Here is a 16,362-nt window from a genome sequence, read left to right as displayed (position 1 = left end):
TTTAAAAGTTAGTCTGTGATATTACATTACAGACAAATTTATTCAAGAACATGCATAAATGTAATATAAACAGAAAAAATTGACAGTATTAAAACTATACAATTCAGGACAAAATGGCAATAACCCAGTGGACACCTTTGGACCCCTGTCATTTCAGAAACCAGTTGCCTGTGTTGCCCAGTTAATAACTCAGTCCTGGTGTGAGTGCATGTCTATTATTCTTTCCTCATAGAGTGCCAAATATCTGCTTAAGGATAAATAGAAAAGGGAACCTCTTTTTCCGGTGAAGACATTTTGCTATTGCTGTGAGGAACTTGTCCTACCTTGTCAAAGTTTCTTACTTAAGTTAAGACTAAATTTGGTACTAAATGGAGCACTGACTGATGACGGACCACACAACATGTAACAGCTATATTTTACACCTAACTCTTATCTGGGGCTGGTACAAAATACTAGTCCAGAGGCTCCAGTTTCTTCCAACGTTTTTCGGGGTGGCCCCAAATTTACACTTATCAGTTGGAGGACATTTACACTAAAGGACACAAGTACACACACACTCAAGAGTCGTCCTCCAGAGGTGCAGCAGCCCGCACACCACACGTGTCTATGTACGTGCCGTCACAGTGCACACAGAGGTTGTAAACATGGCGACGGACGGGATGGTGCTCACCAACCACGACCATCAGACTCGAGTGGGGATTTTGACAGGTAAGCAGACTGTTTGATTAAATGCGATAAAAATGCTTCTTAAGTGTGCCCCTGTGTGCCATTTTGCCGTAGGTTTCCTATGCAACGTCGGTATCACGATACGAGCCGTCTTCGCTGCAAAGCTAGCTAACGTTTGCCAGAATGCTAACCGGTTCCGTTGACTGTAATTGCACTGACGTCTGCTGCCTGCATTTTGACAGGTCGGACACATGTGGAATTTGCTTTGAATCGACGTTATTTGCAATTGTGGCTTGAAGTTTGAAACGTAAATATTTACATGTGAAGACAGCCTGTCATGTTCAGTGTTGTACTTGATAGTTATACGACAGTACGGCGAGGTATTCTATGTAGCCGTAAGATCAGAAAAGAAAGACCAGCAAAGATTTTCAAAATTAGGGGGGTATTCCCTGGCGAGCATTTGCTGCAACGGGTTTTTAACTAAAATTGCGCTTTTATTTTGAAAGCAAAACCAGCATTCTTCCGATCTTGTGTTGTATATTGCAACTTTGACGCAAGGGAACGTTACATTTTCTGGCAATATAGCGTTACCGAGCCTATATGAGCTGCATTATTCGGGGTCCTTGTAGTTCCAATATATTGGCCGGTGTTGAGGGTGCTTTTAATTAACATTTCTTTTATGGTTCTTTTGGCAGCCGTTTCATTTGGGCTCAATGTGTGTGTTTTTATTTAACGTAGAAAAGTACATTTATGAATCATAAGTCGTGCATTTGGTTACCAATTAAACGTTAGTTAGAAAGCAAGGGGAATCGCCAAGGCGAAATGAATTCTGTTGTGCAGGTTGAGTCGATTCTCTAATTCGCTCAGCGGATGTTTGTCCCTGAGTCGCGCAGAGGAGGACTGGGACCAGTATACAGTCGTTATAACATTTACCGGTAGCCCTGCTGCCTCCTTGCTTAGGCAGGGGGAGACGTGAGAATAATGCTAAGAGGATGCGAGCCAGCGGCTGGCTGTGAAGTCTGTCGTGGTTTCATGAGCTAGCATTTCGACTAACAGCAGCTAACCCTGCTATCCGTCCACCTGACAACCACAATCTCCTGTCACATGTTTACACACGTTCCCAACCAATTCTGTGTGTGTGTGTGTGTGTGTGTGTGTGTGTGTGTGTGTGTGTGTGTGTGAATGTGCGTGGCTGTCGTGTTTTTCACATCTACAATGGAGAAGAAGAAGGGTTTAGGAAATTTGATTTAAGTTGGCTAAGGATATAAAGCAAAAGGTTTTAAAAAGGTGAAATAATACTGACAGTGAACACGTTAGAGCTTGTAGTTCCATTAGCCAAGTCGTGTAGGCAATTGAAAAATTAGCATTAGGGAAATCAAATATATGAGATTTGACCAGCTGTGATATTAAGAAAAACTTGTGTGCCACTTGTGATTACCATGCAGAAGGAACTTGCTTAAAGCTACACAGGTGTGCTAAATCTATTGAAATATGGTAGGAAAAACCTAAAACACAGGCCATTGCTTTTCAAAAGAGGGTTGTGTCTAAAGAGTTAATTAATTAAAATGAAAAGACAGCTATTAATATTCTATAATTTTATTATTGTCAACAAATTCCATTAAAAGGCCCAACCCAGCAAGCAATTGATTCCACCAACAAATATTGTCTATGTATTCAAAGCCTTATATATCTTAATGCACCAAGACTGTTGAACACACTTGAGCCACAACATTGCACTGGGTGAGGGCCCTTGTAGTTTATTTTGATGACATACATGTCCTGTTGCTGTATAGTACTAGTGTACTAAATGTATATTAATCCATGGTTAAAAATAGTCCCCCAAAAATGCAGTGTTTCCTCCTGCCTGAGTAACATTTGTAATAAATCAGCTGATATTAGCTTAACACAGATACATAAGTATTGGTGTGAATGTTTGCCAATAATTAAAAAGAAACAGCAGTCGAGAAATAATAAAGATATTTTTTGACGTAATTTAGAAACAGTGTCTCCATTACATAGTTTATCCTCCAGTGAGCACTGAAAAGTTTATTTTTCAACTGCAAAATGTCCCACTCACTACATAACTTGGTCAGTTATTTAAAATGGGATTATTTATTACAAAAGGGATTCTTATTAAAAATGTTTTATTTTATGTCTTAATGTAAAATATATATATATATATATATATATATGTCAGATTTTTTAAAAATCTCCAATATCAGTATTGGTATTGGGCTCAAAAACCCAATATTGGTTGTGCTGTAAAATTAATTGGAAGGTAACATATTCTGTACTAAATCATGAATAAATGTAAGCGTGCAGTTACATAGTCTGTGGTTTCACCTGAATATGGAGGAAAATGTCACTCTTAAGCACAACCTGCCCCAACTTTTACCCAGATACCAAAGTTGATAGTGTGGATGATCCCTAAATATTTGTGCCCTTGTACCCAGTGTACCAAGGTCTTAAAAAAAGCTCCCTTTTTATTTTCATGTGTCAGAGGACTGTAATGACAGACAGTAAATTGTCTGCAGGTGCTTCAATAGTCTTGGGTTTTCTGTTGAAGGATCATCTGTACATAAGTCACAAGGACATATGTCTATGTGACTCTACATGCAGACATAAGTCACAGACTTATGTTCAGCTTAGCTTATTTTAGCAGAAAGACTGGAAACGGGGTAGCAGCTTGCCTGGCCCTGTCCAGAGGTAACAAAATTGACCTACCAGCTCACTAATCAACACATTATATCTTCTTTGTTAAATCTGTACCTTCCATACCTTCAGACAGAGCGACGCTAGCTGTTTGACCCTGTTTGTAAGCAGTCTCAAGTTTTTACTTCAGAAATTGATCATGTTTTTTTTTAATGTTAATAATGAAGGAAAAGAGATCTGCTGTTTAGTGGGGAATACTACCATAACTCCATATAATAATGTGTTTTTAACAATATTGTCCAATTACCATTTCCTTTTTGAACATGGTACCCTCCTCCTTACCCTTGAAAAGTTTACAACCAATGGTAATTAGACACTGAGATGCAAAAACCCTCATTAAAAGTCTCAGCAATAACACTAATAACAATCAAGTGCACATGTACATTCCATTGAAGTGTCTCATGAATGTCAACTGAGGTTCAACTCTTTTTGTAGACTATCAGTGTATCATGGATCAGTTTTATTTTAAATATGTAATTACTAAAAGTGTATCATATTCATGCCATCAGAGGTGTTCTGCTCTGTAACCTGAACTTCTCTCCTCTTCAGTTAGTGACAGCTGTTTCAAGAACTTGGCTGAGGACAGGAGTGGAGTCAACCTGAAGGACCTGGTCCATGATCCCTCACTGTGAGACTATACATAAAGTCTATGATCTGCATGCACATGCACATACAAAATCACATTACACGTACTTTATCTCTGTTGCCTCCCGCAGGCTAGGAGGAGTTATAGCAGCCTACAAGATCGTTCCAGATGAGATTGATGAAATCAAGGTACGTGTCTTTGCTTTTAGCTCACTATCAACCATATTACTCAGTCTATGAGACACATAACAATATGCTGTGAAAACAGTCAGGACTTTACACACTTTCCCACTGGCACTCAATTTTTTTTAATCTGTCATACAAGAAAACACACTTGATAAGCAAGATACAAACTCTGGTGCGGAAACACTGAATGAAAAGAGTGTCAAATTCTTACCTGCATACTTCCTAAATCTTTGGTTTTTTTGGAAGTTGGCAGGGACAGTCTGTCCATCATCCAATGCTTAGCCATTTATGATTCCTCAATTCAGTGCTCTCCTAGCCACTGAATGCAATGAGGATGTTTTTTGTGTTGATCCAAATAGGGAAATTCTCTCTTGAGGTTCTGAGCAGAACCTTAGAGCTAGAGGGGACAGTCATGCTTGAGGACACTTGAGCAGGACAGGTGTTTGTCATTACTGGAATATGAACCCAGGTGTTTCTTTGAAGGAAAGCATCTTTGTTTTATAGTCCTGGTTGAAATTATTGGCACCCCTGAATTTTCAGTACAGAATTTAGAATATTTTGAGAAATAGATGAAAATTAACCAATTTTGTATAATCAGAATATTTAATAAAATGACAAAAGTTACTGAACAACAACAATAAAAATGCTTTCATATAGTCAAATAAAAAATACAGATGTAAAATGTACGCTTGAAAAAGTTATTGGCACCATTTTGATGAATTTCAATTAGTTCCTCAAACAAAACAAAAAACAAACAAGACTCACCTTTGCTCAATTTTCAGTGTTCACGTGACCTGAATTAACCAATAAATGTTGGTTTTACTGCATAAAAAATCAGAATAGCATCAGAAAGGCTTTTATCAAAAAACACAACAATTCCAGATGTTATTAGGCAATCGCCAAAGATCTTGAAATTATTCAGCAGTTCGTAATGTTATAAATTAAGTTTCACAGTCATAAAACTGTTTAGATGCTACCAGGACGTGGTACTAAGAAGAAACGCAATGAGAAGAGTCTGCGAAGGTTGAAATATTTAGAGGCAGTCATTGTTGCCAAAGGTTCTACAACCAAATATTAGTGAAGAGTGCCAATAATTGTGTCTGGGGTAAATGTTGTGTTTGTATTATTTGACCATTATGCAGGATTTTTTTTTTTAATTTTTGTATTTTCAGTAACCTTGGACATTTCAATTAAGTATTTTGATTATACAAAATCGATTAACTTGCATTTATTTCTGAAGATATTCTATTCTATTCTATTGTGTGTGTGTGTGTGTGTGTGTGTGTGTGTGTGTGTGTGTGTGTGTGTGTGTGTGTGTGTTTACATGTGTACAGGAAACTCTTCTGGAGTGGTGTGATGAACAGGAGTTGAATCTCATTCTTACTACTGGAGGAACTGGCTTTGCACCACGAGATGTTACACCTGAGGTACACACATATAGACACTGACTGCAAAAGTTCAATAAAAAAGAATATATAAATAAAGTTGTAACTCTGATTAAAAACAAATAATTTAGAGACTAAACTAGAAAGCCTCAGCCTAAAAATTAGCTGCAATCTGACTTAAAACAAAAAATTATTTTTGACAAACAAATGCCTGAAATGTTTTAACTAACAGAGTCTTTTGGATTTGTATTGTAGGCCACCAGAGAGGTGATAGAACGAGAGGCCCCAGGTATGGCTCTGGCCATGCTGATGGGATCACTCAATGTTACACCACTAGGCATGCTGTCCAGGTGAAGACTTAATATTCTCACTACTTAGCTAGACATGCTGTCCTCATCAGGAGCTGCAGTACTAATCTCTTTTATTCTAACCAGATTAATGTGTATGGTGTCCTCTCCTGTTCTAAACTGTTATATACTGCATTTTTTCCAGGCCGGTGTGTGGTATTCGTGGTAAAACTTTGATCATCAACCTGCCAGGGAGCAAGAAGGGCTCTCAGGTACGATTCTTACTCAGCTGTGCTTACTCTTTACCTTGTTAGAATGGCATAGATCCTCACTCATATAATATACGCCTAGGGGTTAAAGTGGGCTGGAACGATCCTTCGATGCAATCTGTGTTGTTCCCTATTTTTGGCAAATATAATGCTATATTTGACAAAAAATTGTGTTAAATTTAGTGAAGAGCACACACTGACTTGTTAAGGACTTGAAGGACAAAGTTTAGGACTTGAAGTTTACTGAGGTCTTGACCTTGTGCTAATTTCCCATTACTTGAGGCTTAGTTGGGACTTGCAAAATACAAGTGCTTTGTCTTACCTCTTGATTCTAAATATATTATTAATAAATATCTGGCTCTCTTAGATGTTCATCGTTCACCATCTAATTGCTAGTCAGAGTTTGCAGGACAGAAAACCAAAACAACAAGCTAAAAGAGGCTAAAAAGCGCCGTAGAGTTGACTAATCATTTTCTATGGATTTGTCACTACAAACATCACCTTTTATATAACACATAGTCATATGATCTATTGTTATTGTAAAAATATTGGTTATTACAGCTTTAAAACTGCACTACAATTTTCAATAACACAAAGATGATATTACTTAGTGCAGCTTTACAGAGTGAATGAGATAGAATGAGTTCTATCTCAGCTCTACAGAGCGTTGTAGCTCTTTACTTTTTAGGGTTCACTAACTGCTCTCATCAGCTCTGTTTACCAAAAGAAGGGGCAGTTACTTTTAGTGAAAAAGCTCTAAAAACCAAACAACCATAAGTGCACAACAACACAGTTAGCGACTAACTGGTGAACATAGTGGAGCATTAAGCATCTAAAGAGTCAGATATTTTTCTCAGGATTTGGTAGAGACCAAAACAGAACTAAAGGAAGAGTGAATATTAAAGTAAACATTTGTCACGTGGACACAAACATGGATTCAAAAAACATGCTAATGTTGCTCTGTTTCAACTGGTCTTTCAAAGGTAATTATATATCAACATTATGATTTGAGCTTGTTCTGCAGGCCACAAGTGGACAAAAAAAACCAAAAACGAATGCAGCTTTAAGTATCTGCTGTATATATTGATTAACACATTATTACATTATTAATAAAAACGTATGGAGCTTTTACAGTCCAACTACTGCCACTGATCAGGAAGTGAATGCATCAGTAAGTGAATTAATCTCATCAACCCAAGATCTTGGCACCATCAAAGTGAAAATATTACTTTGTATGTAAATTTAAAAAGCACAGAATTCATCACACCTAAGCTACACTCATTAAATACTGGCTTGATGCAATGATGAAATCATTTGATGAAACCAAACATAACACTTAAGTGTTTCCGAAGTTTCAAATTATACTAATTGGTCTATGGGGATTAAAAAGGTGAAAGATTTGTTACTGACTGGTATCATTTATAGTTAACTAGTTCAATGCTAACTGTAACTGTTGAAGTTATGTCTTTGGTTGCAAGTTAAAAATGGTCTGAAATTAAATTCTGTTGTTTTCTCCAGGAGTGTTTTCAGTTCATCTTGCCTGCTCTGCCACATGCCATCGACCTACTACGAGAGGCCACAGTCAGAGTTAAATCCACACACACCGCCCTGGAACAGCTGCCCTCCACTTCCCCTTTGCTGGCCAACACACACACAAACACTCACACCAACACACACACCATGGAGCGCGGCACCCAGTGTGAGGAAGAAGAAGACGAGGAGGAGGACCGGAGGAGAGGTCAACATGTGCACAACCACCACCTTCCCCAGCATGGCTCCTCTCACATCACCGCAGCTGCTATCGCTGCCAAGGTAACCGGTCGACAGGACACAAGAAGACCAGTGCTGCTGTTGAAAACTTTGATAGCTGAAACTTTAATGATTCCTGTGGGAAAGATAGGTTATTGCAGCAGCAGGCTACTGCACTATAGATACTGCTCAAATGCTATAGACTAATGCAGGACTCCAAACAGAAAACACATATTATAGTGATAAAATAGAGAGCCTTTCAGGATGTATGTGACTTCATCAAATTTCAAATAAAAATGTTACTAATATAAATTAAGCAGAGGAAAGGTGCAGGTTGATGAAATATTATTAACTAATTCTTGGAAACATTTCCAAGGAGATTGGGAGGGAAAGTGATCTTAGCTAAATCATGACCCTTTCAAATGACATTTAGACCTCATTTACACTTGATTATATGTTTGTGTCAGATGTAAATGTATGCTGAACACATTACAATTGTAAAGTAACTGATTAAGCAGGTATCTTTCACTGTCATTGGATCTGAGCCACGTTCAAATGCAGTCCATAAACTGTGGACACATTCTTATGAAAAAGCTGAATGATCACCTTACTCCACTTTCTACTGTTATCTGTAATAAACTACAGATGACCCCTTTCTTGGCAAATGAAAATACAGTAAATAAAGCACATATTGCAGCATTGCCTTGGTATTGCCAGGGGACTTCTTTGACCTGCAAGACAAGGGTCACGTGACCAAATTGAAGAGATCACAATACTGTTTTTGAAGAAATCTATATTTCACCAAAAGTACTTCTGTAAAAACTGAGTATATTTAATAATCAGTTTTTTATGTAGGACCACATAACTTCTAGGTGTGATAGAACTATGTCAATACCACATAGAATAAAAATTTGGTTGCAAGAAATTGAAAAGTGGTAGAGATATCACTTTTTGAAAATTAAAGATTCTTCATACAGGTAAAAAAATATAACACACTGCTGTCTACAATTTAATTAATGTTAGGCTAGTAAGCAAGGCCACAGAAAAAGTAGCCTACAGATGCCTTCATCTCTCATGTTATGTGGCAGTCCCTCAAGAGTAACCCACATTGCTTCCCTTGACCTGACATGCACCTTGTTTGGTGAAAAATCTGCTACCTTTGCCTACCTAATTTCCATATTGGGGTCGATATAATGCAGGCAGAATTTAACTTATGAGAATGCTAATTAATACCAGGTATAAATGCAAAGGCCTGTGGTGAATTGTCATTATCAAGATAACATATTCAGGTACAGATCACATGTTAACACCCAGTGTAATGAGGGTCTTGCTCTTACAAAGCAAATTCAAACACTTGTTTTAATGTACAGTCCTTGTTGAAATTATTGGCACCCCTGAATTTTAAGTACAAATTTTGGAATATCTTCAGAAACAAATGCAAATTAACCAATTTTGTATAATCAAAACATTTAAATGAAATGTCCCAAGGTTACTGAACAAGAGAAAATCACCCCCCCCCCACTAATATTTGGTTGCAGAACCTTTAGCAACAGTGACAGCCTCTAAACGTTTCTTGTAGCCATCTAGAAGCTTATTGCACCTGTGTGCTGGTAGTTTCTGCCATTCTTTCATTGTTATGCGTTCAAGCTCTTTTAAGTTTGCAGGAGTCCTTTCTGCAATGGCAGATTTCAGCTCTCTCCAAAGGTTTTTCATGGAATTTAGGTCAGAACTCATTGCTGGCTAGTTTAAAAGAGTCCATCTTTTCCTTTTCAACCATTCTTTTATGCTGCTGGATGTGTGCTTTGGGTCATTGTCCCGCTGAAATACCCAAGACCTTTGCCCCAAAGCTGGTTTTCTGACAAATTTTCCTTTAAAGTGCTTTGGTAATCTTCTGATTTCATAATTTCGTTTATACATTCAATGCCTCCAGTACCAGACGCAGTAAAGCAGCCCCACAGCCCGATAGAATCTCCACCATGTTTTACTGTAGTTAGGGTGTTCTTTTCCTTATGGGCTTCATTTCGTCACCTGTAAACAAACTGATGTACTGCATTCCCAAAGAGCTCTACTTTGGTTTCATCTGTCCATAGAACATTATTCCAGAAAGACTGTGGCTTATCTATGAAAGTTTTTGCAAAGATCAGTCCTGCCTTTTTTTTGCCTTTCTTTCAATAGTTTGTCTTCCTTTTCCTTTGCCAATGGTTTTTGATAATAACATTTTTGATGCTCTCAGAAAGCTCACCTGTCTTCACTATTGTGAAAAAGAAACTGGAAGCAATCAACCCCTTTTTATGCAGTAAAAGCATCATTTATTGGTTGATTCAGGTCATGTGCACACTGAAAATTAAGCACAGGTGAGTTTTATTTGTTTTTTATTTCATTTGAGGAACTAATTTAAATTAATCAAAAGGGTGCTAATAATTGTGTCAAGTGTACATTTTATGTCTATTTGTTATTCCAGTATAAGAGGCATTTTTTGTTGTTGTTCATCAACTTTGGACATTTTATTGAATATTCTAATTATACTTAATTGTTAATTTGCATGTATTTCTGAAGATATTCTAAATTCTGTACTTAAAATCCCTTGATGCCAATAATTTCAACCAGGACTGTATATAATGTAGAACATATAGATCATTACTAGTTTGAATCATGAGTATCCACAGTTTGGATAATCATTACACGCATCTTAAGGAGCAGCTGGTATTTCATTAAAATTTGAACTTTTGTAACTACACGCCATTTCATCTCATTGACCTGTCTGTCTTTGCTGGCATGCATCTGTCTGTCTGTCTGTGCGTGACCACATGCATGTGTGTGTCCATCAGACAAGCCATGCTGTGGTCATGGCTAAGGGGGGTCCATATCTGCCCGGAAACACACCCGCCCCATCCACTCATTACACGTGCTCCTGTACTCATGACCAGCAGGTGAGATGCTCACATACAAACCCATCCTACTTCTGCCATTGGTCAGTTGATCATGTCTGTCAGTAATACACTGCAGGGCCTACAAAGCCTTTTCAAGATGAACCACATATATTAACACATTTTCAGATATGAGGCACCCTTATTCTTAACTCAAGCAGCTGTTGACAGTAAAAAATTTTTGATAAACCCACTGTACACTACTTTCCAAGCACCAAATGGCAGTGAAAGTTAGTGACTAGCTGGTTAAGCCAGCGGAGCGTTAACTAGCAGCTAAGAAGCCAGGCATTTTTCTCAGGAGCTGATGGAGACCAAAAAATAGAGCTATAAGAAGTGTGAAGATTTGTCTTAAATTCTTTAGGTCACCACAAACAAGACTCAAAATAGATATTAATATTTCTCTATGTCAGCTTGAATAGGCACACACTGCCATCAGGTGGCTCAAAAAAATCAGATGATGCAGCTTTAAACACTCAAAATGTATGAAATGTACTTGCGTCATAAGTAAACATAAAGACTTATTTAACAGTACAGTAGGTTCCTCAGCCTTAAGATAACTACTATGCAGTTGCAGTGTAAAATTATTGTCTCTAATCAGATTGCCATGCCGGCCAATCATGAGCACAATCATGATTGGCCAATCAGCTGAGTGCTGATCATGGCTATTACTTTCTACTCATGTTGCCTTTATTTCAAAAAGTGCACTGTCATCCAACAAAAAAAAAATTAATCTTCCAACTGCTGTTGAAGAGCCCAGTTGAGCCCAGGAGGTAATAATTAACAGGATTGTTTTAGCTGGCTAACATCATGTTTGCCTAGATTATTTAAAATAGATAAGAATAATGGGGCCTAAAAATCAGTCGTAATGTTAGTGGTTGAAAGAAGCGGTTTGTAGGCGTGATGGTTATTTATGTTACAGCAAAACATCTGGGAAAAAACTACTGTGTCTTAAAAATAATTCAACAAATTTGTTCTTAATTCCAAACAAATGTTCCAACTTATTTATGCATTGTGTCTATAATTTCAGTTCAAATTACGTGTTATTTCTTTTCCAGATAAAAAGAAAGAAAACTTGATAGAAACACATGTTGTTTACCCCATGTGAATGTGCTAAAATAGTGATGTGGCTTTTAATTCCTAAATATGAAGTTCCCAGTCCTTTGTCACTGGTCTTATGCTAAGAAAAGCCAACAGTAGAAAAACATCATTACTCTGCCCCAACAACCACTGTAATATATATTAATATTTAAATGGTAATAACTTGAACTCAAATGGTTATTATCCGAGTGTATTGTACTGGAGTTAAATCACATTTCATTAATATTGTGAGGGCAAGCAGAATACAAATTGTGCATATATTTTGTCATCAGTGATTATTCAGAATATAGTATGGATATAAATTTAAGGTTATCCATCCCAGCTGCCTACCACAAATATAGTTTTAGACTCTGTTAAAGGCAAGTATACCCATGATCTCACTGTTACCTTGCTTCTAAAGCAAAATGCTTAAGTGTTAGCTATAGCATCAGTATATGGCTGGTTTCGGTGTCTGTGTTCTCATAACTTGACATGTATGCAAAGGAAACATATACCACTACACCATCTGTTTTAGCTATATGTTGTATAAGTAAAGTATGAATAGTTTGTTGCTTCACCAAATTAGAGCTGAAACTTGCATAATTTTCATTCCAAAAATTCAAGTGTTATGTAGACACAGCTTTAGCTGATAGTAAAACAACTGAAGAAAATTATTTTAGTAGCATTAAGTGTGTGTGTTTGCGTTCGCATGTGTGCGTGTGCGTGTGTGTGTGTGTGTTTGTAGATCCCGGACTCGATCATTTCTCGAGGCGTTCAGGTGCTTCCTCGAGATTCGGCCTCTTTAAGCTCCACCCCTTCCGAGTCACCACGGGCAACACAGGCAACCTCCCGCCTTTCCACCGCCTCTTGCCCGACACCCAAGGTACACACTAACTTGTACATGCACACACAGAAATGAGCACTAAGAAATCAGACTTCCTGAAAATTAAAAGCACTTTCAACAATAAAAATGATAAGTAAAACTGAATTGAACATACAGTATAAATATGTATGTATGTGTAAATGTATATTTGTATGAACATAAAGTGGCAATTTTATCAATTTAAAAATAAATATACAACACAATAAAGTGTTCAAAAGTGAAGGGGTCTGAATATTTTCTGAAGCGACTGTACATACTGTGAAACAAGGAAGATTCATTTGATGAAATATGGGACACCTTATATACAATTAGGTCCATAACTATTTGGACAGTGACACAATTTTTTTTTGAATTTTGCCTCTGTACACCACCACAATGGATTCGAAACAAAGCCATCAAGATGTAACTCAATCGTAGACTTTCAGATGTAATTCAAGGAGTTTAACAAAATATCCTACTAACTGTTCAGGTATTACAGCCATTTTTATACATAGTCCCTCATTTTCAGAAGCTTGAAAGTAATTGAACAAACCTACATAATTATAAATATGAAGATTATTTTTAATACTTGGAAGATAATCCTTTGCAGTCAATGACTGCTTGAAGTCTGGAACCCATGGACATCACCAAATGCTGAGTTTCCTCCCTTGAGATGCTTTGCCATGCCATTACTGCAGCTGCCTTCAGTTGCTGCTTGTTTGTGAGTCTTTCTGCCCTCAATTTTGTCTTCAGTAAGTGAAAAACATTCTCAGTTGGGTTGAGGTCAGGTGACCGACTTGGCCATTGAAGAATATTCCAGTTCTTTGACTCAAGAAGCTCTTGGGTTGCTTTCGCAGTATGTTTTGGGTCATTATCCATCTGTAATGTGGAGCACCGTATTATCAGTTTTGCAGCATTTGGCTGATTCTGAGCAGATAGTATAGCCCTATACACTTCAGAATTCATCCTGCTACTTCTATCAGCAGTCACATCATGAATAAACACTAGTGACCCAGTTCCTTTGGCAGCCATACATGTCCATGCCATAACACTGCCTCCACCATGTTTGACAGATGATGTGGTATGCTTTGGATCATGAGCCGCTCCTTTCCTTTCCATAGTCTTCTCACCATTCGGGTACAAGTTAATCTTGGTTTCATCTGTCCAAAGAATCTTATTCCACAACTGGGCAGGTTATTTTTTTTTTTTTTTTTTTTTAGAGGGCGTCTAGCAAAGTCTAATCTGGCCTTTCTTTTCTTGAGTGTTACCAGTGGTTTGCACCATGTGGTAAACCCTCTGTATTTACATTCATGTAGGTGTTTCTTGATTGTAGACTTTGACAATGATACGCCTACTTCCTCAAGAGTGTTCTTGACCTGGCTAAGATGTTGTGAAGGGTTTTTCTTCACCAAGAAAAGAATTCTACGATCATCCACTTTAGTTGTCCTCTGTGGTCTTCCAGGCCTTTTGTGTTGCTGAGCTTGCCAGTGCATTCCTTCTTCTTAAGAATGTACCAAATTATTGATTTGGCCACTCCTAAAGTTTCTGCTATCTGTCTGAAAAGGTTTGTTCTGTTTTTTCAGCATAACGAGGACCTCATTTATTTGCATTGTCAACTCTTTCAACCGTATAATGAGAGTTCCCACGAACAGCTACCAAATTCAAATTCAACCCTTAGAATCAACTCCAGACCTTTTATCTGCTTAATTTATCATGAAATAACAAGGGAACAGTCCACACTTGGCTGTGAAACTGATTGTTAGTTAATTGTCCATTTACTTTTTGAGCCCGTGAAATGAGGGACTATGTATAAAAATGGCTGTAATTCTTAAACAGTTAATTTGATATTCTTGTTAACCCCTCGAATTAAAGGTGAAAGTCTACACTTCAATCACATCTATATAAATGTGTTTATATAGACACACACACACACACACACACACACACGCGCGACCTGTATAATAGACAGGTCGTATATTGGATTTAATGTTTTATAAGTATATAGCGCATGCAGAATGTATTCAGACCCCTTCACTTTTTTCACGTTTCTTTATATTGCAGCTTTACGCTAAAATATTTTCATTTCATTTGATTCATCAAGCTCACAATGCATATCAGAGTAGAAACCAAGCCATGAAGTCGAAGGAACTGCCTGTAGAGCTCAGGGACAGGATTGTGTCAAGGCATAGATCTGGGGAAGGCTAAAAAAAAATTTGGTTGCGTTGAAGGTTCACAAGAACATAGTGGTCTCCATAGTTCTTTAATGGAAGAAGTGTGGAATAACCAGCACTCTTCCTAGAGCTGGCCGCCCTGCCAGCAATTAGAGGAGAAGGGCCTTGGTAGGAGAGGTACCCAAGAACCCGACTGTCACTCTGGCTGAGCTCCAGAGATCCTGTGTAGAGATGGGAGAAACTTCCAAAAGGACAACTATCACTGCAACACACTTTATGCCAGAGTGGCCAGATGGAAGCCTCTCCTCAGTGAAAGAGACATAAAAGACAGTGCTGTAGGTGCTTTTTTGGAGTTTCCAAAAATGCATCTAAAGGAAAAACAAGATTCTCTGGTCTGATGAAACCAAGACTGACCCGTTAAGCCTCAATTCTAAGCAATCATCACCTCTCATCACATACCCAATAACATCCCAATGGTGAATCATGGTGAGGACAGCATCATGCTGTGGGGGTGTTTTTCGGCAAAAGAGACAGGGAGACTGGTAGAGGTTGAGGAAAAGGTGAACAGAGCAAAGTATAGAGAGATCCTTAATGAAAACCTCAGGACCTCAGACTGGGTCGAAGATTCACCTTCCACCAGGACAGTGACCCTAAGCATGCAGCCAAGACAATGCAGGAGTGGATGAGGACAACTCAGTGAAGTATCCTTGAATGACCCAGCTAGAGCCCTGACTTGAATCAAATTGAACATCTCTGAGAGCCCTGAAAATGGCGCACTACCAAAAATCCAGGTGTGCAAAGCCTGTTGCGTCATATCCAAGAAGACTCAAGGCTGTAGTCGCTGCCAAAGGCACCAACTAAGTACTGAGTAAAATGTCTGAATACTTATACCAATGTGATAAATTAGTTTTTCTTTTATAATAAATTTGCAGAAATATCTAAAATTCTGTTTTCAACTTGTCATTATTTGGTATTGAGTGTAAACTTATAAGGGGAAAATTAATTGAAATTATTTTAGCATAAGGCTGCAACATAACAGAATGTGAAAGAAGTGAAGGGGTCCGAATACTTCTGAATGCACTGTATTTTATCAGGCTTTGTATTAAGAAGCCGCCATGTTTTCTGATCTTCTCCTGTTTTAATTTGCTATTGTTTGATGTTAATACAAACTCAACAGTTCATCCGTGTTTGCATGTTGTTTTGATAAAGTACATTTGCAGAGCAACAGTCATGTCATACTCATCACAATTGAGTATGACATGACTCTATTGTTGTACTGACAGCATTGGTGTTGTGGAAATGTACTTTATGCTGAAATTCCTATACTATACATAGTACAGGAAATTCCACTGCTCCTCAGCTTTTTTTAATTGTCCTCTATTGACGACTGGCCTTTATTTGTTTGACATGGCCATTACTTGAATACTTGCTTTATTTGCGAGTTTATGGTATTTGTTTTCATTAAATGGTAAGGAAATGAAGACAA

The 16,362-nt window shown here is 37.8% G+C and overlaps 1 protein-coding gene across 3 annotated transcripts in view; it reads left to right on the top strand.

The window, feature by feature from the left end:
• Positions 1-556: 556 nt before the first annotated feature.
• Positions 557-16,362, top strand: part of gphna (gephyrin a) — a 41,329-nt gene continuing 25,523 nt past the window's right edge. The window contains exons 1-9 of one of the 3 annotated variants that reach the window (XM_040137064.1): positions 557-708; positions 3,928-4,006; positions 4,095-4,152; positions 5,484-5,576; positions 5,790-5,884; positions 6,027-6,093; positions 7,609-7,902; positions 10,668-10,769; positions 12,589-12,726. In XM_040137064.1, the coding sequence (XP_039992998.1) occupies positions 645-708; positions 3,928-4,006; positions 4,095-4,152; positions 5,484-5,576; positions 5,790-5,884; positions 6,027-6,093; positions 7,609-7,902; positions 10,668-10,769; positions 12,589-12,726 (990 nt within the window). In that variant the 5' untranslated portion in view covers positions 557-644. The remainder of the gene's footprint in view (positions 709-3,927; positions 4,007-4,094; positions 4,153-5,483; positions 5,577-5,789; positions 5,885-6,026; positions 6,094-7,608; positions 7,903-10,667; positions 10,770-12,588; positions 12,727-16,362) is intronic. The other 2 variants (XM_040137062.1, XM_040137063.1) reach the window with 2 other exon arrangements.

The sequence above is a fragment of the Xiphias gladius genome, chromosome 10 (genome assembly GCF_016859285.1).
Source record: "Xiphias gladius isolate SHS-SW01 ecotype Sanya breed wild chromosome 10, ASM1685928v1, whole genome shotgun sequence".
Lineage (NCBI taxonomy): Eukaryota > Metazoa > Chordata > Actinopteri > Istiophoriformes > Xiphiidae > Xiphias > Xiphias gladius.
This window is presented reverse-complemented; position numbering and strand designations above follow the sequence as displayed.